The sequence below is a fragment of the Pleurodeles waltl genome, chromosome 1_2 (assembly GCF_031143425.1).
Source record: "Pleurodeles waltl isolate 20211129_DDA chromosome 1_2, aPleWal1.hap1.20221129, whole genome shotgun sequence".
Lineage (NCBI taxonomy): Eukaryota > Metazoa > Chordata > Amphibia > Caudata > Salamandridae > Pleurodeles > Pleurodeles waltl.
In genome coordinates, this window is record NC_090437.1 from 888,712,572 (window position 1) to 888,740,427 (window position 27,856).

Sequence of the window (27,856 nt, forward strand, 5' to 3'; positions counted from 1 at the left end):
CGGACCAACTATATGTAAATCAGCCGTGACAGACCCAAAAAGCGGACAGTCCAACCCGAACTGCTATGCCGCCACGTCACCTCCGAGACGAAGCAGCCTGTTTCAGCTTGAATCCTATGGCTTAGGGGCCTATTGGGAGCCATGTCTGGACATACACGTTGCACTAGGTGCATCTTTATTAATAGAAAAAAAAATCAGGATACAGTTCAAGACCTCCATTATTGATAAAAGGGTCTCCTCTCAAAACAATGATCTCATTTAGCCGAAGAACAATGCATAGTAAAAGCCACAACCTTATATACTTAACCAAAACCTAACTGGGACCCTTGAGATTATTACACTATTTAGTAAGACATTGCAGGACAAGCAAAAATGCCATCTCTGCTGGGTTGTGGGGACCAATATAACATGATTGTATAAAGCTTTAGAATAAAAATAAATATTTAATGATGTGATCTTAAAAGCAAAATGCAGCAGTGAACTAATTGGTCGCCAATTCTAAAAATATAATAATTAGGGTGCAAGCACAACTAAAATATTACAGAAAAGATATACAAGGTAAGGTAGCACTTTCAGAGAATGTAAACAAGGGCCAAATCCCTGCTGCTTGCCCAGCCCCAACAGATTCACCAGCTGCAAAGTGATATACATATGGTCTCAGCCTGTAGAACAAGTCAATTAAGGAACAGGTATTTAATACTGCTAGAAGGACACAGGCAATGTATGTGGGGCCTGTCTCAGTTGTGGAACAGCAGAAGGGGCAGTGTGTGGCTCCATAGCCTGTGCTGCAATGGGATATGGGCCTTCAGATGAGTTGGTGGAGGCTAATGTACTATGTTCTAAATATGTTGGGTTGGGTGTACCAGTCAAATACTGTTGTTTTTCTCTTTTTTCACCATTACCTGCACCTTAGTGGCTTAACACATGGGGATTTCCACTTAGTTTGTTTTTCAACACAGCTAGGAGGCGAGGTAGTTCCCCAAACCTCAGCCAGGGGGTTGGAAAGTTCCACAGTCAGAAATACAAAGGACAGACACACACGTCCAGGTCAGAATAATGGAATGTTCAGGATGGCAGCGGTGTGGATCATGAAGGATCGACAGACTTTTGTATTTCTCTAATTCCACTTTCATGTTAATGCTACATTTGCAGGGGGGCGTGCTTATGCCCAATGGGAATGGACACCTAGAGCTGGAGTGCCGAGCTCAAGCGGCTTTTGACCATGGCATACGTTTGCCTACTTCAACGTGCCAGAACGAAGGACAGCTTGGTGTCCTAGATGCGGTAATCGGCACGCGTGTGGAGGCGATCGGCAGCCCTGTCTCCCTGACTGCTGGATCAGATGCAGAGGCCGGATACAAAACTAAGATGGCGCACCTATGACCTGCGGAGGTCCACTCTGTTTGATGTCGCCCGGAAGATTCTGCTATAAATAATGCTGTATGTAACATGTGCGGCCTGCATGCTGTGTGTTTTGCTCCCCCCGCCAGCCAGGCCTCACTGTATTGAGGCATTTATGAATACGGACCTGGTCAGAAGATCACAGTTTTGTCCAACTTAAGTGCTACTTGCTTGCTTTTGGAAGTCTCATTACACGTGAGGAATAGCTCCATACCACATGGGCTGTTGTAGAAAACAATGGGCAGGTCTCAGAAGTCTCTCTCCTGCTGCCTTAAATAGTATTATAAACTACTCACTTAAGTGACACTACAGGACGCCTTTTGTACCTTTTTTTCAGTCACATAAACAGATATTTTAGGATTTAAAAGGACAGCTCTATGAGATATTCGGTGGGGGGGGTGTTGTTTGCAGGAGACCCCCGGCTTCGCTACCCATTATCCAGGCAGCAAACAGAATCAGGGTAGGCTACTCTCAACCTTATCAGGGTCGTGCAATAATCAGGTGTCAAAGAGATATGGATAGTGCACCACTGCGCAAAGTCAGTAAAGTCCAGTAACACAACGTTGTCTTTTAAAAATCTTCATTTTTTATTATTGCTTTTTCTTGAACAAACGAGCAATCAGCCAACGCGTTTCGTCCTACACAAAAGGACTTCTTCAGGGCTTATATTTGCATGGTCTTTAAATTGATTGTCTTTCCATATTATTGGAATTAAATGTCCAACCTATTATTACTAAAAAGAATGACAACACTATGTAATATCCCACGGATTGAGAAACGAGTAACAACCAAAATTATCGACTACCCACACATAAATTTAATATTTTCAAAATGTTCAAAAGATGGAGAATTTAAAGAGAGGTCAACAAACTCCATAAACAAATAGCCCTACATAAATGGCCAAAAATGCCACAAAGAAAGACTACCAAAAGAGCCCATAATATAATTTGAAAAAAAACACAAGAAATTGCACTCTAAAGATAATAACCAAAGGCTTTAAGAATAGATATATAAATATAGCTATTTCTATTTTACAAAAAACCACAGCTCATAAACCAAAGCCCCACAAACCTAGAAGTGCTTAGACAAAAACATATATTTATAAATTCTAACACGACACATGTACTAATATGCCATCAATTTGTGTTATTACTACAAAACAATCCCAGTGGGAGAGGAAATTAATAGGCATACTACAAAACAGTGTAGGCATTTGCGGTATATTTACATTTAGATGCCTAGTCATCGATAATACTGCCTGAAAGGTCCGTGAAGCACGTGAAATTGCAATCAATTAGTAACCGCTAACCCCATAACATAAGGGATCAGCCATGTCCGTCCCGGTCGGCAAAGAAAGTAAACTGAGCCCAGCTTGACATCCGCTTTTAAACCCTGGGCAATCTAGATAACGAGATTATTTGACACAGGTGGCATACTCATTGCTTTGGGAACCGTTCTGGAATAAGAATAGTCGCCATCTTAGGTAAACATTTTTTAATGGTGTCATCCATTCTATAAACAGATGTATAGGATCCATCTAGCATTATACGGGCTTAAAAGGAGTTTTGATAAAGCCCTAAAAAGTAAAAAGAAACTGATACTCTATACGAAACAGGACCCAAGATGCATATAAATTGCTATAGCGACTATTATACGATAAAATTACTCTTCATATTGCATAAATACGTCGGCCATTTTGAACTGGTGTCAACTATACTGAGAACCAATGGAGCCTAAGACATTCTTATAATAAAGCCCTAAAGTATAAAGCTTACAGACTATGCCATGTTATATTAACATGACATAGGAAGAGCCACGAAAACCTGATCATTTTAAAATGGGGAGTCAGCCATCTTAGAAGGATGTAATCAATAACGTAGATGGTGGCAAAACAAGGAGGAATATTGATAAGACATTGTTGGGGCTTGAAAACGATTTTAATAAAGCCCTACAAGATAAGAAGAGAAAGGTAATCTGTGATGAATAACACACAGGAAACATACCCGTTGCTATTGCAACCATAGTACCATTGAAATATTCGCCATAATGGATTAAGGCGTCGGCCATTTTGAACTGGTGTCAATTATACTAAATGTATCTAGATTATATGACAATTATGGCCCATCATCTATTGGGGGTGAGTATCCAATTCAGAAAACCCTAAAAATTATTAAATTCGAAAAAGAAATTAGCCAACACCCCACCGGGGAAGCATCAGTTTCCGTTATTGTGCAGAACTAGGCAATATCAGTCCTCCTCACTCTCCCCGTGTGGAGCATATAACCCTCCCCTCACTTCCCCCACACCCGCTGTTTCCCGGCCCATAGCTGGGTCAGATCATTTTTTCCGCTGTTCTGGGTGTGATTTGCGGGAGGGAAGTGTCTGTTGCCTCTGATAGATTGGACGCCACATCCTAGTCGGAGTCTACCATGTCATCAGTTCCTTTTTCCAATGGGGTGGGTGATCTCGACCCGCTGATGGCTGCCACTTCCATCACCACTCACTGGTGCTCCGCACAGCCGGGAGGGGACCACTCTTGTCTGGTTTTGTCTTTGTTTTCCGCCATTTACGGGAACGGTGCTGTGAGTTCAAGGGGAGGCCCCCCCCACCACTTGGGGAGGGAGCTGCTTGATCCACTTCCAGACCTGGGGAGGGGAAGTGAAGAAGTGAGACAAATCGTTGTGGGTGACTGTTAGGCGGGCAGGGATCAACATTGCATAGGGAAGGCCTAGTTTTCTAAGTTGGGCCTTGGCTTCTGTAAATTAAGCTCTTTGCTGCTGCACTACCTTAGTAAAGTCGGAAAAGAGGATGACTTTATTATTGTCTACGATGATGTCTTCTTTCAGACAGGCTTGTGCCAAAATATAGTCTCTGTCTTTGATGTCTAGGGCCCATTCCAGGTGGCGGGTGCCTAGAAGGAACTCTATGGGCTCTTTCGAGTGCGAAAAACTGTGACAGGCCTTCAGGTGCTATTTAGTATGGAGCCAGTTCTCTAAGAATTTAGTCTTGTCGGCTCCAGTGCCCTCCACTGGTTCAGGCAGTCTAATAATTATTCCTTCTGGCTCTGTTCTAGGCATCTTCTACTTTTAACTACAGGATTTTTACTCTGTTTTCCATGCCCGTTAGCCGGGTGGTCAGTGAAGTCACCTCTGGGTGTATGGCCTCCAGCACTCGTTCCGACATTGTGACCCTCTCTGTTAGTCGTTTATGGTAATCCATGAGGAGTCCCAGATCCGTGACCATGGTATCAATTTTAGGTTTTAGGGCTTCACGGGATGCTGCTATGGCCGGAAGGATAGTATTCAATGTGGCACCATGTCTTTCCTCTTTGTCCGAACTCTGTTTCCTCCATGGTCTCAGACGTGTTGGTCAGGGCACCCCATTCCACTTCAGAATCTCTGTTGTCTTGATTTTTTTAACACTTTCCCATCCTCGAGAAGTCACAAAGTGGTACTATAGTGAGGAATGTTCTACTCCCCATGGGTCATCCCCACGGTGTCACCCTGGGTCCGTCCCGGCCTGGGATTCGTAGGGTGCACAGTGACCAGTGGCATAAGGAAGCTGTGGTAGGAAGGGCAGCATCAAGTTGGGTCCAGTTTGAGGGCACAGGTATAGTGTGGGTGTCTCGGGTGGGGTTGGGGGGGCCCAAGGTGACGCCTGTTAGGCCAAATTCTCTTCTGTAGTAGATATGAACCCTTTTGACTTGGGGGGGTTACTTGGGCGACAGTGGAGTGTAAGGACACATTTTCTGCTATAGTGTGCCCCTTCCCAATGGCTAAAGAGGGTTTTCGGGTTCACCCAATTTTAGGCAGTCTCCCTCCATTCCCTCCACCCGAATTCCCCCCCCATCAGAATTTAATGAAAGTCTTACAAGACTCAGCTCTGTCATCTAGGGCCCCAGACAACAGCCCGCCCGATGGTAATCGTGCTCCACGCATGCAGGAGGTTGCAGAAAAATGTGGATTTCCCTAGCCACTAACTGGGCAATTGCCAATGAGTCAGAGGATGTGGGGATTATCAAGCTAGCAACTGCTCGCACTTCTCTTCAGCGTCACCGCCTGCAGCTCAGAAGGGTTGCATGTCTCATGCTGTTGGCAACTGGGAGGAGGCTCAATCGCTCCTAGCGGTGCTCCAGGGCCAGGTACCCTCACTGCGTCTGTTCAAGCCTCCGGGGCAAGATGGAAGGCTGTGTGTGTGAGGGCTAGAGGCCGCCACATCTGCAGTCGTCATCCGGGGGAATCACACTTGCCCGGACGGCTCCGGATCCTGGCCAAATCTCTGCCCCCAACAGGTGCCAGTTTCTGGTGAGCAGGAAGGAAGAGCTGGCTGATAAAGTACCACCGGCCGCCAGCCCCAAACACCTGAGCAAGCAAGGGCCAGACAGGCAGCTCCCGAGCCTCCACCATCCACGCAAGGCCCCCGGAGTTCATTTCTTCTGGGCTGCTCCCCTCTGAGCGCCAGGTCAAAGGTGGGGGAATTCAATCCTCCCAAGCTAAGGCTAGTAGTCAGCTCTGCTCGCAAGGACCATCCACACCTTCCGACTCAATCGCGGGGTCAGCACCTCCGCAGGCCGAGCCATTGACGGGCGCCATCTTGTTACTTGTGGTCTGCCCTCAAACTTTCTGCTGCGGTTCTGCTATATATGATGGTGGTGACTGCGTGCAGTGGGGGAGAGAGTTCGAAAGTGCCTTCATGGAATGCTAAAAATCGAGACCAGCCGCAGTCTTGACTAATGGGCCTGGATCGAGGAGTTTAGCCAGGAGCTCGGCGGGTTTGCTTCCTATTGCATTGGCACCAAGCTGCACCCCCAAGCATTGGATAACACTTGATGCAGAGGCTAGTAAACACAAGCTGGAGATATGCAAACAACACAGTTTTTAGCCTCCCACCACTATGAGGGTAGAGCCTTGGGTGCCACTCCCAGTCCAACAAGACCACAATCTGTGAGACAGGCCTATGTGATGGAGCACACATGTGTTTCATGTTCACCCATGACAAACAAACATTGCCAAAGCCTGAAGGTCTCAACTATCCAATAGCTGTTGGCTTTGGCAATGTGCTTTACCCATGTTGTGCACCAGTGTGGATGCTGTTCACCATGGCTAAAAGTCAGTGTTGTAGAGTGGCATGGCATGGAGTGCAGTAAATTAGAGTGGAGTGAATTAGAGTGGATTGGAGTGTATTAGATTAGAGTAGAGTGGATTAAAGTGGAGCAGGTTACAGTGGAGTGAATTACAATGGAGTGCTTGGGTTGGATTACCTTAGAGTGAATTGTAGTGGATTAAATTAAAGTGGAGTGGACTGGAATGGGTAACAGTGGATTGGAGTGGATTAAAGTTGATTGGAGTGGGTTACAGTGAACTGGACTGCAGTGGATTACAGTATATTACAGTGGAGTGCATTGGCACGGATTACAGTGGAGTGGACTGGATTACAGTGGTGTGGACTGGATTACACTGGAGTAGAGTGGAGCAGATTACAGTGGCATGGATTACAGTGGAGTGGATTCAAGCAGAGTGTGTTACAGTGGATTGGAGAGAGTTACAGTGGATTACTGCGGAGAGTGATTGGAGTCCATTACAGAGGAGTAGATTACAGTGGATTGAAGTGGATTACAGTACAGTGCACTGGAGCAGATTACAGTGGTCTGGATTGGATTACAGTAGATTACATTGAAGTGGATTACAGTGGGATGGGTTACAATGAATTATATTGGAGTGGGTTAAAGAGGAGTGATTACAGTGGATTACAATGGAGTGGATTATAGTGGATTGAAGTGGATTGCAGTTGACTGGAACAGACTGGTGTGGATTAAAGTAGATTGGAGGATATTGGATTGGAGTGGATTACAGTGGATTGGATTACAGTGGATTAGAGTAGAATGCGTTACAGTGGAATGGAGTGGATTACAGTGGAGTGAAATTCACAGTGGATTAGAGTCTGTATCACTGCATGGAATAAAATCACTCTCCAACTATATATGTTATCCTTTGTAATTGTGTGAAATGAATAACAACATCCCGTTCATTCTACTATACAACGTACAATAAAGAACACCCAAGACATGTCTGCCATTGCGTGGAGTAAATGATATCTCTTGTTCTAACAATATGTCATAAAGAACACCCAAAACGCACTTTCTTATCTCGCTTTATTTCTGCTTGCAGTAAAAAGCTCAACTTATCTGTTTTAGGTTACAGCACCACTGTATGCGATCACTCTGACTACATACAATAAAAAAGAATACCCTAACCGTGCAAACCCTGCTAGTTCAGGTAATCTGCATGGAATAAGTGGCAGAGGGTGTGGCTAATGGTCGGAGCCACCGACTTTGGAACTGGGGAATCTAGTTTGAGTCTAAGCGTCGGCTCAACATCCAGCGATTGTGGGCAAATCATCTAATCTCCCTGCACCTTTAAAAATAAAAAAAGAGCCCTTTTTTGTGTTGCAATGAGTGTGTTCGTACAAAAACAATATAAATCTAAACTTTTATAAACACTTCAGTACTGATTTAGAGATGACTAATGCAATCCCAGCCTTTTCCTTCAGCGAAAGCAGGCTAACTTTCATCTAAAAAAATCCTGAAAAGAGACTGCCCAAGCCGCGGGCTCCTACTGTAAAACAGTCCGTCTTGGTACTCAAGCCACCTACACTGCCTTTATTTCTAGTTTAGAAAAAAGCAAAATACAAACATGATCGGGGTGCAGTAGAAAACACCAAATAAAAGTAAACAATTAAAATGCAGGGTGATAAGAAAAGAAACCCATCACACGCTGCCTGCATAAAGGAATGTAGCCAAGCTGCACTCAGTAACAGTTGCAGAAACAAAAGAAAAAAAGTAGCTCCCTCAAACAAAGCTGTGGAAGGGCACAGTAATCGGGCTTTGCTCCCAGAGTTCAAAAGACGAAAAGGAGGGCAATCTAGCATGCACTGACCACCGTAGAGCAAACATTCAAAAGTAACATCGAACACAACAAATGAAAAGCTATGAGAGTGCTGTAAGCTCACAGGCTGTAAATGAAATGTATCGAAAAGACAGCGCATGCGCTGTCTAGGCGACGTAAAAATCGCCATTAGGGATCCAGACAACAGTACAGCTGGGCAGTCAGGGCAGGGGTACACGTCTTTAATCATGCAGAGTACTTTTCCGTCACAATGTCTGTATTTATGTTTTTCACCATATCTTCAACCAAATGATTCATGTAGCTGCCCTGGCCTATTTTACTACAATAATTTCAGGCCTTTCATTTTAGGAGGAAAAACATGGCTCTGGAAGGTAAGACTGCCAAAGCTTGGCATGTCAATATTTTGGTGTAGGAACTTATGTAGATCAGAAACTTTTTTTTTTTAATCTAAGCCTTTCTCTTGAAGTTTCTAACATTATATCCACATCTCCACAGTGATCAATTATATGCTCAATTGGTTCCCCTGGATTCAACTTTACACATGATAAATCTGTTGAATATCAAATTGAAATTAATCTTGGATTACCCCAAACTTGAGATAAGAATTTTTCACAACAAATGACTATCTGATCATCTTCCCAACCGTCTCTTATTTCACAGTAGAAGACAGAAATTCTCCTTGGGCACAAACTAAGATCATCAGCTCTATCCATAAGCTTCAATAATCTTAGTAGTTGACAAGTGAACGGACATGTCTCAAGCATAATTATGGAACTGTCTGTATTGTTGTGCATTGACATAGCTCCACCTTCTACTCTGAACACCATCCCCTGCTGATTGACAGGTTTATCTCATTTATCACAAAAATGTCATTGGTCTGGACTTCCTAGGGAAGTTTTTCTTAACCTTTGGTTTTCTGTCACTTAATTAATGGAATTCGAGGATCCCCACTGAATCATTATTGGAATTCAAGGACCCCCACTGAGTCTTTACTAGTAGCTGGGGACACTGACTTAAGCAATTTCAATTATTAGAACCACAAAGCAATACAAGTACCGAAACACGTATCCGTCAAATAAACACACAAATGGAGAAACCTTTTATTTAATTCTCAAACAAATATATTAAAAAACAAAAAAGGGAAGGTTGGAACTTTTCTAAATTCAATTGAGGCCACCTATATTGTATTCTGTTTCATGCACTGGCCCTGCTACTACAAATCTGAGAATACCAACATGCTTTTTAGCTAAATTCGTTCATGTTTACAAACATTTTAAAAAAATCAGTTTTACATTTTACCTATTTATTTATATACACTTTATAATTCTGTTAATATTATTTATTTTTCTAAGCTGTCACAAATCCTCTTATTAGGCATCGCGGAACTCGCAGGAGTCTCGGTTCACAGGATAAGAACGCTGACCTAACACATAATTTGTAAAGCATCAGTGTAACGAATTCCAGAGCCTTCCTAATTCAGTATACCACGTTAGCTTTTAAACTACTGTAAATTCTTAAACTATAATATTCCTTATTCCCTCTGGCATTAGAAGGAGCACCACACCTCTAAGACGATCAACACATAGTCTGGTTATCCTTACCCCTCTCATAAAGGCTGCTTTTCAGGCAAAGTAATAGGAGATGGGCACCAGCGTCTACCATCTGCTCTCAAAAGTGATGAGTTCTAGCCCTGCACATATACTGGAATGGAGAATGCTCCAGATAGATGCACTGGGAGTTCACAAAGCAAAAGAGCACACGATAGTGAATGTGGAGGAGCCCAAAAGCTCCACTGCATACACAAAACAAGGGAGCACACGAATGTGAATGTGGAGGCAGTCCAAAAGCACCACTGCACACACAAAACAAGGGAGCACACGAATGTGAATGTGGAGGCAGTCCAAAAGCACCACTGCACACAGAAAACAAAGGAGCACCCGAAAGTGAATGTGGAGGCAGTCCAAAAGCACCACTGCACACAGAAAACAAAGGAGCACCCGAAAGTGAATGTGGAGGCAGTCCAAAAGCACCACTGCACACAGAAAACAAAGGAGCACCCGAAAGTGAATGTGGAGGCAGTCCAAAAGCACCACTGCACACAGAAAACAAAGGAGCACCCGAAAGTGAATGTGGAGGCAGTCCAAAAGCATAATTGCATTCGGGATCGCTGAGCATGCAAGAACAGGAGTTCAGGATGCTTTGTGCACCCAGCACAAGATACATAAAAGGGTCATTTCACTTTAACCCTATGAAACTGTTAACACCAGCACCGGTGGTAACTTTCCATAATGCTCGAATTACACAATTGAAAACATTTCCGTTGGGATTGCTAACTTTCTTCAAAATAAAAAAGCATGATGCACATCACACGACGTAAAACGAAAGACAAAGGCATCTACTCACAGTTTGGCAAGTTCGGCAGCTTTTCGGTACATCTTTTTACTGTAGTAAAATTTCACAAGGTATCCCTGAGCGTAAACATTTCCTCGCTCTGCTGCTTCTTTTAGGCACTCAATGGCAGATGTTAAATCCTTCTTGATACCTTGCCCGTGTAGGTACATGACGCCAAGCGCTGCCTGGGACTCTAGGTTTCCATTGCCACATGCTTCGGAATGCCAAAAGAAGGCCTGCAGGAGAGAGCAGGCTCTTTAGCATCACGTGACCACATTAACCTGTACAATAATGCATAGAGAACTTTCCCCCCGCTGCGAGCTCACAGATTGTTTAATGCATTGTCTTCAATTAATATCGCTCCCATTTGATAACTACACAAATGCACATCTGGAAAGCGAATCACATCATTAAGAGGCCGCTGATGCGCTCACCAGCAAGAGGTGGGCTGGGCCACAACGCGCTTCCGGAGGCTGGAATTAAGAGGCACGACTTGCGGAAAAATATTTTTCTTATAGCGCTCCATCCACCTCTTTCAAACGTTGAAACACCGAGAAAAACACTTATCTGACATAAAGAGTACAATCGTTGTTACACATACGTAACACTCACACCAGGAAAATATATAGACACGTGTTAACCAAAAGACGCTGCACTTTGTGTACACCTAACAATCATTTCGCACAAGGTGTAAACATCTCTAATTTCTGAAATATGTTAGTAGTTAAAGGTTTTAGTTGTTTCACTGTTCACATTATTTTCAGATGGAATATATTTGCTTGACGGTGAGGACATTGCACAATGAAACAAACTAGGCCGCTATTTTATTGTCAGGTGGTTCTGCTATTTGGTTTTAATGAAGGTATAGGAGAGCGCTGTGAGTTTTTGTTTTTGCACTATTGTGGAGTTATCAACTGATGACAAGGAGGGTTATCATAGTATTACTGACTGTCACAGAGGGCTGTACACACACCTACACTTATCCGAGGCTGGGCTCGGTGAGTGACCCTTGATAAGTCAATGACATCTGAGGTGAGTGTTGACATCTTGTTGCAGAGGAGCCGAGGCCCTGCCGCTGCCACGGCTGCAGTGCGATGGTGGGAGGCAACAGCACCATTTCGGTGCTCTATGGGGATTGTAGGTGGTGTCTCAGGGGGTGATGATGGGCCTGGAGCGATGTGGCAGAAGGCGCAGCTTGGGGGGTGGTTTGGGGTGTTTCACCCCCTCCCCCAAAAAGTATATTTTCTAGTAAATAGTTGGGTGGATGTGCTTTCCGTCGCGTATGGTGAGATGTCTGTTCGATTTCACCAATAATTTTTACATGCACACAGACAAAAACGCATATACACCGTCTTCTGCTCTGTTTCGAAAGTCTTCAGAAATGTTGGTTATTATGCAAATTATTGTATTTTCTCTCATTACTCCTACCAATCCGCATCGTCTCCCTTTCCACTGCCTCTTAAGCCCTTCTTGTGCACCCTGCTTGTTGTATAATGTATTTTAACATTACATGCCAGCGTGATTGTTGGGAAATCTGAAGCTTAACACCCCCTCTCCCCCAAACCCCGACTCTTACTGACCAAGCTACGCCCCTGGTAAATGGGGCATCGCATCACACACCCTCAGAGCACATAATACCTTCCATTCCCACTATACTCTTCAACGGAGCAGAGGAAGTGTTATAAAACCTAGCTGAGCGAGGTAAGGCTTCAAGATGGAGAGCTCTTCATCCAGGAGCTGAACCGGAGGTCAGCATCGCTAGTAATAATAAATAACACAACAGAGAGCAATTGAGCTGAGTGTAGAATAAATAGGGGTGTCAGATCGTGGATGAAATCGCAGGCAGCAGTAAGTTGCTGGCATATTTCACTACTAGGCAGGTTGGTAACACTGTACTCACATGTTTTTATGCCTCCCTTTGTTACAGCCTGACAAAATAAACATGCACCCTAATAGCTCAGTTTCTATAAAACAGGCTTCTCCAATGAGTAGCTGCCAGCTCCCAGTAGTTCTTCACCTACCTGTAAGTAGTTCTCTGGTGTGCAGTCCAGTCTGCTAAATTAGAAGCTTTGGCTTGGCTGAATTAATATATGCATACCAAAATCGAGTGTGTGTGTTTTGGATGAAAATGTGTGTATTTTCAGACCTCATAACCTGATGTTTTGAGAGAAATGGCTCAATTTCCAAAGTATATTTAAAGCTGATATTTGAGTAATACATCATGTGGTATTAGGGAGACATATTGCTAATATCATAACCGTGGTGCTAGGGTCATTGCACCTATCAGTATTATTTATTAACCAGAAAGAGGGAATTGAAATTGATAAAGCCTGTTTTCACTGCTGGCAACTCTGCCTGATGCCCTCAAGTGGTCACTGCTAGCAGATTGCATGGCGTAGCCTCTAATGTAATCTTGTCTGATGTGGTCACCACTACAACTCTAACAATAGTAGCAGCTCAGAATGAGTTTCATTTCACCTAAGTACCCCTTATTACAGAAAAGGTTGGAGATGCCTGGTAAACAACCATGACGCTGTCTCAGCTACAATAGTGTGCAGGAGTCTGCAGGATCTTCCTTGTGTGGTAAAAATCCCTGGGAATCAGCTCTGCTGCCCTTTTCTGGGGTCGAACTGGGGTAGAAAATAGTTTGGGGCACCAAATTAAATGCAACCTCATAAGCAAATCAGAGAGTGAAAAAAGTGACCCACAAGTGAAAATATGGCAATTCTGAACTTGTAAAACATGTTGTATCAGTGTTCTGCAAATTATGGGACACTGCACGTATTTATGCTTGCTACAAGCAATGTTTGTGGTAATAACAGGGAAATCAACAGTAAAAAACACCCACCAGACAATAAAAGAGGCTCACAAACTTCCAAAAAAATGTCCCACACACTGACCTGGTTGCCCTACAGGCCAGTCTGGCCCTGCCCTATTTAGGTTGCAGCCTACCAGACAGCACAGCTGTCTGGTTAGCGAGAGACATCTTGTTGAGTTTCAGAAAGTTGACCTGGGGATGCATTCTGCCCGTCGCTTGTCATTGGCTCTGTAGTTTGTAACTCACGTTTTCTTGCTTCCCAGTTGCTGGCTTTATTTGCTTTGGGCTGTCCAGGTTCAGCTCTTCTCACCCGATGAGAAAGGTGTGTTCACTGAATACTTCCACAAACTTTTCTGTCGACAGGCCTTTAAATCTTGTTATTATCTGTCATGTTTGTTGGGCATTCAAGCACCAAGGTCAAATGTCAAGCTGTGTTTTCATGGGTGCCTGGTTATTTTGTTTTGCTTACTGCTGACTTCAAAGTGACAGCTTTTATAGGATAGAGGAATGCAGCCTTGATCCATGATGCCTGCTTGTGTCCTTAAATTTTTTATTTTAGACATAGCCATCTCAAAAGATATCTTGTTCGTCATCTGCACAAAACATTTACAAGATTTTTGCAAAATTCTTCATCCTTGAGTCCATTTAATTTGTGAAACTGACTTTTTAGAAACAAAGTACAAAACCACATTGCAGATTCTGCGCCCCCCTAACATTTAGTGATCTTGGGGAATTTACACTGTTTGTGGTCCATTCACTGTCAAGCAGAGGATAAGATCTTTTCACAGAAAAGAGCCGGAACATTGTAACAATTTAACAAAGCTTGTTTTTCACTTGGATGTGTAAAGTATATAATTTATTTATGATATCTGTGGCAACTCATTTTGGTGAGTTGGATAAGTTTAAAGGCACTTTTTATGAAAGCTTTTGTTATTGTTTACCTACAAAATAATTATGTATTCCATCTGCAACTGTGCCTTTTTCGGGACACATACAATACTGGATATAAACAATTTCTTCATGTTACCTTGCAGGAACTAGGGTCATGATTTGGATGGCACAGCAGGGGCAGCGGCACAGGGGCCAGAAGCTCTAGGAAAACTTTAGAACACAGATTATTGTTATTTGTTGCCACTAAGCAAGCGGTCACAAGCGCAGTTACCTTGCAGGCACTAGGGTCATGATTTGTATGGTGCAGCAGGTGCAGTTACACAGGGGCCAAAACCTCTAGGAAACTCACTGAGCACCGATTACTGCTATATTTTACCATAGGGCAAGCAGTGACAAGCGCAGTTACTTTGCAGGCACTAGAGCCATGATTTGGATAGTGCCGCAGGTGCAGTGGCACAGGGACCAAAAGCTCTAGAACACCCACGAGCACTGATTATTGCTACATGTTACCAAAAGACAAGCAGTCACAAGCGCAGTTATCTTGCAGGCACTATGATGTTGCAGCAGGTAAAGTGGCACAGGGGCCAAAAGCTCTAGGAAACCCACGGAAAACATATTATTGCTATATATTACCACTGAACAAGTCATAGACGCATTTAGCTTGCAGGCACTAGGGCCATGATTTGGATGGTGCAGCAGGCACAATTGCATAGGGGCCAAAAGCTCTAAGAAACCTACTGAAAACCCATAATTGCTATAAATTGCCACGGAACAAGTCACAAGCACAGTTACCTTGCATGTACTAAGGCCATGATTTGGATAGTGCAGCAGGCGCAGTGACAAAGGGGCCAAAAGCTCTAGGAAACCCACAGAACACCGATTGTTGCTATATGTTGCCACTGAACAAGCAGTCATAAGCGCTGTTACCTTGCAGGCACTAGGACCATGATTTGGATGGTACAGCAAGCATGGTGGCACAGGCATCAAAAGCTCTAGAATACCTAACGAGCATCCATTTTGATATATGTTACCACAAGCCAAGTGGTCACAAGTGCAGTTACTTTGCAAGCACTAGGGCCATTTGGATGGTGCAGCAGGTGCAGTGGCACAGGGGCCCAAAAAAACTAGGAAAACCACTGAGCACTGATTATTGCTACATTTTGCCAGTAAACGAGCATTCACAACCACAGTTACCTTGCAGGTACTATAGCCTTGATTTGGATGGTGCAGTGGCACAGGGACCAAAAGCTCTAGGAAACCCACAGAGCACCGATTATTGCTATATGTTACCACTGAACAAGTGGTCACAAGCACAGTTACTTTTCATGTACTAGTGCCATGATCTGGATGTTGCAGCAGGTGCAGTGACACAGGTGCCAAAAAGCTCAAGGATCCCTTAGAGCACTGATTTTTGCTATATGTTACCACTGAACAAGAAGTCGCAAGCGCAGTTAGCTTGCAGGCACTAGGGCCATGATTTGGATGGTGCAGCAGGTGCAGTGGCACAGGGGCCAAAAGCTCAAAGAAACCCACTGAAAACCCATTATTGTTATATATTGCCACTGAACAGGTCACAAGCACAGTTACCTTGCATGTACTAAGGCCATGATTTGGATGGTGCAGCAGGCGCAGAGACACAGGGGTCAAAAGCTCTAGGAAACCCACAGAACACCGATTGTTGCTATATGTTGCCACTGAACAAGCAGTCATAAGCGCTGTTACCTTGCAGGCACTAGGACCATGATTTGGATGGTACAGCAAGCATGGTGGCACAGGCGCCAAAAGCTCTGGAATACCTAACAAGCATCAATTTGGATATATGTTACCACAAGCCAAGTGGTCACAAGTGCAGTTACCTTGCAAGCACCAGGGCCAAGATTTGGATGGTGCAGCAGGTGCAGTGGCACAGGGGCCAAAAAAAAACAAGGAAAACCACTGAGCACTGATTATTGCTACATGTTGCCAGTAAACAAGCGGTCACAACCACAGTTACCTTGCAGGTACTGAGCCTTGATTTGGATGGTTAAGTGGCACAGGGACCAAAAGCTCTAGGAAACCCACAGAGCACTGATTATTGCTATATGTTGCCAGTAAACAAGCGGTCACAAGTGCAGTTACCTTTCAGGTTCTAGTGCCATGATCTGGATGGTGCAGCAGGTGCAGTGGCACAGGGGCCAAAAGTTCTAGGAAACCCACTGAGCACAGACTATTGCTATATGTTACCACTGAACAAGTGGTCGCAAGCACAGTTACCTTGCAGGCACTAGGGCCATGAATTGGATGGTGCAGCAGGTGCAGTGGCACAGGGGCCAAAAGCTCTAGGAAACCCACAAAGCATTGATTATTGCTATATTTTACTACTGAACAAGCAGTCACAAGCGCACTTACCTTTTAGGGAATAGTGCTAGATTTGGATGGTGCAGCAGGTGCAGCAGGTGCAGCGGCACAGGGGCCAAAAATTCTAGGAAACCCACTGAGCACGGATTATTGCTATATGTTATCACTAAATAAGCAGTCACAAGTGCACTTACTTTGCAGGCTCTAGGGCCATGATTTGAATGGTGCAGCAGGTGCAGTGGCAAAGGGGCCAAAAGCTCTAAGAAACCCACAGAACACTGAGTATTGCTATATTTTACTACTGAATAAGCAGTCACAAACGCAGTTTAATTGCAGGGACTAGCGCCACAATCTGAATGGTGCAGCAAGTGCAGTGGCACAGGGGCCAAAAGCTCTAGTTAATCCACTGAACACTGATTATTGCTATATTTTACTACGAAACAAGCAGTCAGGGGTCGTTTGTAACCACTGCACCCAAAGTAACACATAGCCTGAAGCATCACTGTAAGAGAAGCTGTAATCTATTGGACGTTTATGTCTAACTACAATTTATGTTACACTCAGCTCATTTATATGGCCCAGTTTCACAGTTTTGTATGGTCCTAAAATACTTCTCAATCTGGACACAGTACCACCTTGGCAGAGTTTTTCGCCGTTTTATAACATTAGCCCTTCAGCCGTTGTAAACAGGATATAAATACTTAGAACTTATGGTATGGCATTCCACACCAAGCATTGGCAAAGCCAGTAGGTCTCGGCTATGCGAGATCTCTTGGCTTTGTCAAATTTGTTTAGCCATATTATACAGCAGCATTAGCTTAATTGCAGCATAACTGAAAATAAAAAAGCGGTATAAAGCAGACAACACTGGCTGTGTTATACAGCTTTTTTACATTACTTTTTTACATTTCAACATACCTACAAACATTAGGAAAACCAATAAGCAAGACTTACTGACTTCACTAATGGCTGTCTTATCTCAGTGCCAACCTTCTCTCTCCTCCTGTCACATCCGCCTCATCCATGGCTGCAGGCCAGTAAGTGCTTCAGAAGAATGTCTTATTTGGAAAGGTGCCCTGATTCCTCGGCTTGTCCTCGAAGCAACATTGTGGAGACAGATTTAATTTGGTGACACGTAGGGCTAGTGGTATGAAGTCCTTGACGATGCAGTTTGATTCTGCTTTCTCTGACATCACTTTATTTTATCACAGAGCTCCTAATAAACGTGTGTTTAAAGTGTCTGGTCGTGTTTAACTGCTGATCTTAGATGCTGGATGCAAATAAACATGAGTGCGCTGGAATCCTGATTTAGAACTGTGAACAAGCTTTCCAAGATTTTTCTGTCCTCTGTTGTTTCTATCTTTGTACCTCTGTGAGATTGGTAGTTTTCCTTTGATCCAGTTTTTCTGTATCAAACAACAAGAAATGCAGAAAGGGCTGACAAATATCCTTTAACTGTCACAACTGCACTACTTTGTTGCATCAGGGAAAGCACAAAATATCAGACAAATGGGCTTTTAAAGGGTTGATTTAATTCTCTTCACACCACTTAACAAACCTAGCCCATCTACCAGCATAAGCTGACTTGGCGGAGTGTTGTCTGGCCGATAAAATAACATCCACCATGTCAGGGGTAGGTGCAGACTCTGGCGGTAAGGGTGTAGAACTGGCCCCTGCAACAGAGAGGCAGTATTTGCTGTGAGTAAGATGGAAAGGAGAGCACAGTGAGAGGTGAAGAAGGTCTGTGTACCACACCCTTTAAGTCCAATCCGGCTTAATGTGACTTGGACCCGATCTTGGCAAATCTTCCTCAGAACTTGAGGGATCAAGGGCATGGGGAGGAGGAGGGAGCAGCTGGGAGCCTCAGTTCAATTGAAACACGTCCCCCAATGCCCACTGCATCCGATACTGGAGGCTGCAGAATGATGGGCAGTGTGCGTTCTCGTGAGCGGCAAACAAGTATATTTGAGGGTTCACCCATAACAAGAAGATGTGAAGCACCACCTTCGGATGGAGATGATCACTGAAAAATGCCAGCTGGGACTGTTCGCATCTACGTTCAGAACACCGGCCAAGTGATTTGCTATGACGCTAATTCGATGGTCCAGAGCCCAGGACCAGAGTCGTAGAGCCTCTCTGCAGAGAAAATATAACCCTACACCAGGCAAGGCTCCTCCGCTAGAGCGGAGGAACGTCGTCCCTCTTCCCCCCCCCACCAGCAGCAGCAGCTGCAAAACATTTGCTACAAAACAATAATAATAAACTGTGTTTATCGTTTTGTGGTAAAAGGGGCGGGACCACAGGCTGCGACTAGCATTGAGGTGAGCGCACTGTGCACTCTCCTCAATGTGCATGTATGTTTGGCCGGCCAGCCAGCTCAGCACTGTGTTGCTGGGCTGGAGAGAGCAGGCACAGGCTCTGGGTCTGTCTCAGAGTACCCTGGCAGGGCACTTCCAGCCAATCCTAATGTTGCTGTCAGGATTGGCCACACGGCAGGCTTGGAGCCTGTGCCTGCAGGAGAGGATCCAGAGGAGTGGCTCAGTGGCAGCGGCAATCCAGGTAAGTGTTTTAAAAAAAATAATTTTCCCTCTCCTCCCTCCCCTAGAAAGAACCGCAAGCCGCTCCTGCCCTACACCTCCGTGTTTGTTGACATACCACATTGTGGCAGTATTGTTGTCAAGACCTGCACTGACTGACTGCAAATAGAGGGGAGGGATGCCTTGAGAGCCAGATGTATCACCTGCAACTCCAACAGCTTGATATGCAACAACTGTTTCTCTGGAGACCAATCTCCTTTGATCTCCAGATCCCCCAGATGTGCTCCCCATCCTAGAGTGGTGGCATCTGTGAATTCTGTGGCCACTGAAAGTGGAGGACAAAACGGCTTCCATTGAGACTGACTGCCGTTTACACTTCACCATCGAAGATCCACTGCAGTGTCTCTAGAGATTTTGACCGACTCTGAGATCTCTGTTGTCTGGAAACCACTGCCATGGAGGCTTCACTCCTGTGAAGGTGCCTCATGTGTCAGTGTGCATAGGTGACCAACAGAATGCAGGAGGTTATCAGACCGAATGTCACGAATCCTCTGAAGAGGAGAGTAGACACAACTCATTGTAGTGTCCAGTGCGACCCCTGTCAACAGGGTGTGCTGAGAGGGCTCCAGGTGAGACTTGGGCACGTTTATGGAAAAGTCCAGGTTGTACAACTGAATTGTCAACCGCAAATGATGCAACACCAACTCTAGAGACTTGGCTTTGAGCCCTCAATCGTGAGGTAAGTAAATACCAGTACTCCCCCCTCCTGAGATCTGCTGCAAGCACTGCCATCATCTTCATGAAGAATCGAGGCACAGAAGTAAATCCAAATGGAAGGACCACAAACTGATAGTGCTAAGACCCCACACTTCCTGTGCGACTGCAGAAGGGGAATATGAAAATACTCATCCTGCAAATCAATCGAACCCACCCCAGGATCAGCATTTTTTATTTTTCCTGTTTGAGGAACCAATTCAAAATCCTGAGGTCTAGGATTGTACTGATGTCAGAAAATACTGAGAATATCATCCCTGACCCCATTCCTACACTGGAACCAACTCTACTCCGTCCTTTAGGAGTAGGGATTGGACCTCCTGTTAAAGCAGCCAAAGATGTTCTTTGGAACAAAAACTGTGTTGGGGAAAGAAAAGTGGGAGAAACTCCCAGAAGGGTAAGGCATATTCCTTTTCTACAATACCCGGCACCCACACGTCTGATGTGATTGACCTCTAATGAGGTGGAAAATGGAACAATCTTCCTTCCACTTATAAAGCATGCTCCAATGATGGTGAAACTAGGGCTGATTTCCAGAAATGCTGGCTGGAGAAGAAGAGGAGGAAGAAGATTGATGGGTGACTCCATGCTGCTTTCCACAGCCTCCCCTGTAACCACTGTGGACAGGAATAGACAATTGGTGCTGTTGCTGATGTTGCTGTCGTCCTCTGAAGGAAAAAAAACTCCTTCCAAAATCTCTGAACCTTCTAAACTGTCTATAATCCTTGGGTTATGTTTGAAGTCCCAGAGATCTTGCTGTTGTTAAGTCCCCTTAAACCTTTTCAAGGCAGAGTCAGCCTTAGCATAAAAAATGAAGCCCTATCAAATGGTAGATCTAATAAGGTTGTCTGTACATCAGGAGAAAAAACAGATCCCCTTAAACAAGCATGTCTCCTGGATGCAACTGATGTTACCATTGCTCATGTCACAGAGTCTACTGTATCCAACCTTGACTGGATGACTTGACGTGCAGCAGCTTGCCTATCATTTAGAAGTTCAGAAAAATGGCATGGAACATCTTCCAGCAATTCTAGTACAACAGTTTTAGCAGAGTCCATCAGAGCATGAATGTAACATCCTAATAAACATGTTGCATTAGTAGATTTTGAGGCCATGCTACATATAGAGAACACCTTCTTTGCTGACTGTTCCATTTGTTTTGCCTCTCTATCTGCTGGGGGATTAGGGATCGACCCAGGAGTAAATTTAGAACATGAGGTCTTCACAACTAAACTTTCAGGTGTAGGTTGGTATGCCAGAAACTAAGGGTCTCCTGGAGCTGGCTTGTACCTCCTTGCTACTGGGTGAGACACTGCAGCAGAAGTCATGGCCTTCTGCCAGATCTCCAACATTGGCTCCCCCAAAGCGTCATTGATGGGTAGCTATGGCTCAGTAGACTATGAAGAATGTAAAACTTCTGCCAACAAATTTGACTTAAGTTCAGTTGTCGGCACGGGCTGATCTAACATCTCAGCAGCCTTACTTATCACAGAGTGATACAACATGACCTCAGGGGGAGGGATACCCTTTGGAAATAACAGCTCCCATTCTGAAGAAGTGTCCAGTCCACTTGCCCCATCTAACCCCTCAAAATCAGAGTTAAATTGAATTATTTTCCCTTCTTCAACACCGCATTTTTCCAAGGTATACTTCTCTTCTTCCAGAAACCTCTGAGCATCTTTTCTAGACCTCTGCCTTGACTTCATCATCAGCGTCTGTAACATTGATGATGGCGCTGCTAATTCTGGCAGCAGCGTCAACAAATTTGTCAACAGAGCCAGAGACTTTGAAACTTGGGCTGAAGGAGCAGAAGGTGCGGGAGTCGAATGACGTGATGTAACAACAGATACAGCTGACACCTGACAAGGCATAACCGGTGCTGATGTCTCTTGTTCATCTGGGGAAGTCATCCTCAGTGCTGGATGAGGCCTGGAAACCTGCGGCATGGGCACAAATGGTAATAATGGGCCTTGTTGATATGTTGTCGGGAATCCCACTAGCGAATACGACAGTGGAGCCTTGGGGCCCACAGATGCAACAGATAGAGTCAACACCCTTGCACAACTGACATACGTAGCATTTAAGAAATTAGAGTGATCGTCCCAGGAGCCAGAGAAGCCAGATGACTTTGCTCCTGGCTCGGAGGAGTAGGTTGCAAAGAAAGCTCAGGTTGTACTTCAGGCTCCGAATCAGGACAAGGGTGAAGTTAGAGGTGGAGCAGGGCTCGAGGCAACATTGGAGTGGCCATCGGAGATGGAGTTGGAGACACCTCATCTCTAACTTCTCTTCTTCACTTCGGAGACCCTAACTTTAGAGAGGCATCCCTTGAAGAATGATGTTGATAGCTGTGACGTCGCTTCTTTTTGTGTTTTCTCTTCGATGATTTTAACAAATGGCATGTTAGCAACTTCAACCGAGATCGAGATTTCCAAAGACCTCTTTTTTCTTGTTTGGTCTTGGCCATAACCAGCTTCGCTTCCCTCTCTCTCAACACCTTGGAGTTCATTTTTTGACATGACGTGCAGGTCTCCACATCATATTCCGACCTCAAACACCGTTTCTCCCAGCAAAGAATTTGCAAACCGGGAATAAAAATATCAAAGGAAATCTAAAATGTAACCAAGAGCTAGAAACAAAACGTTACACGTCGAAGTTGTAGAAAAAAGGGACCTGGCAGCATGCCGACGAGGGCTTTTTATGGCTCCAATGACATCAGACGGAGTAGCGTGCGGAGCTGTGGCATTTTGAAGTCCATGTCGACGTGGAGGGCTGTGGAGAAAGGTTTCTGTGGAATGCTGGAATTTTGGGGATATTCAAAAGATGAGGAATCTACAGGTAGATATATCCATCAGAATCATCCCCTGTAGAGAAGGTTTTAGCCATTGTATTTATTTTGAAGACACTTCTTTCTGTCTTCATTGTCAGTCTCTGAGGGTTTGGCAAACTGTGAATTGTGCAGTATGTATGTATTTGGTCATGGCAAAGGCAATAAATGCATTTCCTATGAGGGTCAACTGAGAACACCCTAATTTTCCCTCAAGAGTAACATGTTTTAACAAGGCTCTTTGCAGACGATTTTTCCATTGTAAACTTCAGTACTTCAGTAACATTACCTAATACAAAGGCAGTAGTAAAATATCTCAATACACATCACTAACGTTTTACTGTTCTGATTTCTTGTAGGCAACCAGTGTTTTATACTGCTATTGAAAAGGTATTGCAAGATTCCCACTTGGACGATGGAGAATTATTCAAGTATATGACTCTACGAAAGATCCAACGCTGGAGAAATATTTTTTTATGTTATATTCAAAGGTCTGATACATATACCATGCAGTATGGAGAAGTGGAAGTAAAGTTGTTCAGTAATAAATGGAGGGTTCTATTACCCATGATGGGCTTCATCCATTGGGCTATTTCTGAATTAAGTTCAGACGTCTACTGTTCTGTTGAGATCTGGGAAGAGGAGCATGATATCCATGCATGTAGGATAGCAGTCTGGAGATAGAATTTTTACACCTGACTAGAACCAGTGAACCGAGTCAACTTTGACAATGCACACAGTAATGGTCATTGCTTGCATTTCCATACTCTTTTCTGGTGCTGGTCAGTGATGATTCTCTCCAGTTCTGATCTCATAATGTATGTGTGCCACAAGTTGCATTACCCACGAAAGCAGGCAGGTGTGAATGGATAAAGTCCCCAAAAAAAGAGTACATGTTACATGAAGTTCTGTACAGAACGCACAATGTCAGCCTTGAAGACAACATTGCAAAGCCTTTGGTTTGAGGACTACTCAAAGAAAGTTTTAGATTAGGAACGGTAGAAAATATACTTGCAATCAGCAGCAAAGAAAGCCCTATGAGTCAGGGAAGCATGTGCTGGAAGATATTAAAATTTAGTCTGAGGTAGTCTTTCATGCATCAGTTTGCCTGATCTCAAATAAGAGGGCAGAGCGCCTGAGGATCTAATACATCATTCCTAACTCACAGGGTAGGGAAGTTCTCAAATCTGTGACATTCTAATGGAGGAGAAAAGCGACAGAAAATTACAAAATGTATTTTTTTGTGCTAGATCTATTATTTCATATGAGAGAATTACTAAAAAGCACCACAAACACAAGAGAGGCCCAATTCATATGTTGCAGGAATTCCAATTTTAATTCTGCTAGATAAAACCAAACTGACCTTTCTCAAATTCTTGGTAGTAGGCCTAGAATACAACATTCCTAGAGCACACTGTGCCTTCACACTCGCCCTAGGATTCCCATCATCTGCAGCAACAGTCCACCACCTAGAAACAAACAAACAAAAAAATAATCTGCATGAGTGGCAGACAATCATGGCGACTAAAGTTATAGATTTCAAGTAACAGATTTCAACGTGCATAAATTGTCACAGAGTTGGAACAGGAATATTGAGAGATGTTGATGGTCATTTAATGTTATGGGTTTCTATTGTGTTTATTTATGTATTTCCCAGTATCAAGAAACAAAAAACATTTGTCAAAAATGCAAGTCATATGAGCAGAGAAGCTGAATATCAAATTCCCTCACATATCACAGTGTAGCTTAACTGTGGGAATCCCCATTTGAAAATCACTTGTGACTATAGTAAAACCAAACTACCTTTCCTTGGTCTATCACTGTACCCACCTTGGAAGGAAGTAAGAGTAGCAATACAGCTATACAGGAAACACACAGACCATAGTTCTTTATTATCCCATGAACGCGTTCACCCAAAGGCACTAAGAGATAATGTCCCAATAGGCCAATTTAAATTTGACAAAATTGCTCCAAAATATCTGACTATAAAACTAATGCAAATTAAGGGGCATATTCTAGAGTCCCTAACGCATTCCAACACCACATTAGCATCATTTTCTTTAACGCTAATTTGGCATTAGAAGGCCAAAAACGCTGCACAATATTTACAAAGTGACGCAATGCATGCATTGCGCAACTTTGTAACCCTTTGCGCTTATCATGCCTGCACCAGGCATAATGTATGCAAAGGGAGCGTTCTTCCATTTGGAGGGCTGAAAAAAAATGGCCCAAGAAAATCTAAGCGATTTCCTTGAGCCATTTTTTCTGGCACTTTTAACGCCTGCTCAGAGAAGGCGTTAAAAGGAGGATTTCATTGCTTAAAATGGGCCTCTGGATGCTTTGCAGGATTAGCGCCGGACTAGAGTAAAAAATTCTGACGCTGGTCCACCAACTACCACCATGGTGCGCTGTATTTTAAATACAGCGCACACATGGTGGCATTAGGGGGGGTGCTGAAGGACGCATTAAAAGTGAGCCTGCTCTGTGTGCAGTGCCACTTTTCTTAAATATGCCCCTAAATGAGCAACCAATTGACACAAAGACACTTCCTCTGACTCTGGTACGGAAGGCACCTAAATGAGCCAGAAATTAACAACCATGCAGCCTTACTAGAAACATATCCATGTCCCATTACAGGGAAATTGGTATGTGTCAGCACTTTTTGCAACTTGTCAACAATCATCAAGAAGGTGATAAGTAAAAACTGCCGTATCCTGAATACTCACAACCTAAACTTACAAAAACATGTGTTTGCCTTCAGGCATAGAAACAACTTGACGGATATTCTGGTTCACACTAGACCTAAATGATCCACCCCTACTCAAGATACTCTTTGGGCACTACCCAAAATAAAGGGACATTTTCGAGGCGGTGTGTGCCTTCTGACATCCCTAATAGCAACAGTTTTAAATATTGTGCCTTTTTGTGCACACAATTGCGAAGCCTTGCGATTTTGTGCATAATCCCGGCTGAAGATGATACCTAGTAAGCCGCAGAGATGCATACTTTAAAATAAATCTCTTCCCTTAAAGCATCTTAATATACGGACCACTGCCATTACCCAAACTGAAAGGATAACAGAAGCATGATTCTTTTACTGCTGTACAAGCAGTATTATTTGTAAACTACAAAACATTGAATTTTCGAGTACAAACCCTCCTGCCCACATTTTTCATAAAATCCTTTCTAAAAAAAAGTTTCTTTGGTGGTTTTAAACGTATGTGGTAACACTGAAACACGACAACATGTCAGTCATTCATGTTTTCAGGTTGGGACAACTATACTTGTGGGAGACATACAACGATGTCTTTATCATCAACAACCAGGGAGACATCTGAAATTGTGTATGTTTTGTTTTCACAACACCTCAGATAACAATAGGACATATACATCTATATACTGTTATACTAACAACTAATTTTTTTTGGGAGGGGAGGGCTGCTTAATTGTATCAGATATATATTCTGAGGGATATTTAGTTAACCTACTGGAGGCGCAGGCGATGTTCAATCTAGGCGCAGGTCAGTGTCCACGTTATGCTAAAGTGGCAGCCACAGCATGGCAACTATGACCCTCATTCCCGGATTCACCCAAACCCACACTAATAATGATGCTGGTGATTCCAGGGGGACATCAGCATATAACTCACATGTATTGAGTGTTGGGCTGAGACTGACCACTAAAGCCACTGCGCATGGAGGACACATGGAAACAACTTGACGACGACCTCATTGCCCCGTGTGACTGGGCTAAGATACACGCAGGGGTCTGGGGGTGTCAGTGAGCCCTAGGTTTAAGCAGATACAATACAACATAATTCACATGACATACCTCTCCCCAAAGCGACTACACTCCATATACCCCACTGGGGAGCAACAATGCCCTAAGTGTCGAGCCGAGATGGCGGATTACATGCATATGGTCTGTTACTGTCCAGGGGTGGGTGCCTATTACCTCGAAATTTTGGCACAGCTTAAGAAGACAACGGGGTACGATGTCCCACATATGATGTGGAAATGCTAATTAGTGCTCTCCCCGGAGAACCCGAAAAGGAAGCTTAGTAGGCGCTATGCAATATTAGGCTTCACAGTAGCTAAACAGTGCACAGCAATTCAGTGGTTGAGCCCACGTCCCCCAACGAGAGAAGCTTGGGAGAAGGATTTGGTGGGATGGGCGGGGGTAAAGGAGGCACATTTGAGGAGAACGAGGAAGGATGAGAAAGCACAGGATGTCCTGATGGCATGGACTGCAATGACACAGGCACTAATGAAACATACAGATCAAACCCAGTGGGCACAGAACTGGAGCAAGAAGAAGGGGAGTGCATGATATAAAGGCTGGGAGTATTCATATATCAATACATGGAGCATGGGTATCAAGGACTTCTATGATCCTGAATGAATCAGCTAACGAGAACATATCCGGAGTGGTGCACTGAACAATCCATGTACGCTATGTGGGTGGGAGAGGTAGGGAAGAGGGTGTGTTAAGACTCGTTTTGTTTGTGACATATATAGGACACATGGAAGTGTATAATTCACTAATGTACTTGATTGGGATTGAAAGCGAATTGTTAGACTGATGCCCGTCGATGTTAAATCACATGTCAATAAACAAATATATAAAAACAAAAACTCTAAATGATCTCTTAGTCGCAGCTCTGTTCATCCTTGCCCGACAGCCTCAAGTTGAGGCCCATTCCAAATTTTTTGAGGGAAAGTGCATGTATTATTTTACACTTGCACATACTTTTCACCATTGTTTACAGTGATCACATAAGGGCATGACATTGCACGGGCTACATGAATTGCTGGTTACGGATCAGTATTATATTATTCTGTCTCTAGATGACTGTCCTTACCTTTTCAGGTTTAGAGAAAGGTGGATCCGTCCTCCAGTTACGGACCATTAGTTGTATTACACTTCCCTTTTTCAGAAACTGTTTCCATGATTTGCAGAGTGACTTTGCAACGGGTCT

At 43.9% G+C, this 27,856-nt stretch overlaps 1 protein-coding gene across 2 annotated transcripts in view; it reads right to left on the minus strand.

The window, feature by feature from the left end:
- Nucleotides 1-27,856, minus strand: part of LRP2BP (LRP2 binding protein) — a 222,570-nt gene that overhangs the window by 74,255 nt on the left and 120,459 nt on the right. For both annotated transcript variants that reach the window (XM_069199666.1, XM_069199657.1), the window contains exons 6-7: nucleotides 24,242-24,347; nucleotides 10,710-10,933 (exon numbers count right to left, since the gene is read on the minus strand). In XM_069199666.1, coding sequence (XP_069055767.1) covers nucleotides 10,710-10,933; nucleotides 24,242-24,347 — 330 coding nt within the window. The remainder of the gene's footprint in view (nucleotides 1-10,709; nucleotides 10,934-24,241; nucleotides 24,348-27,856) is intronic.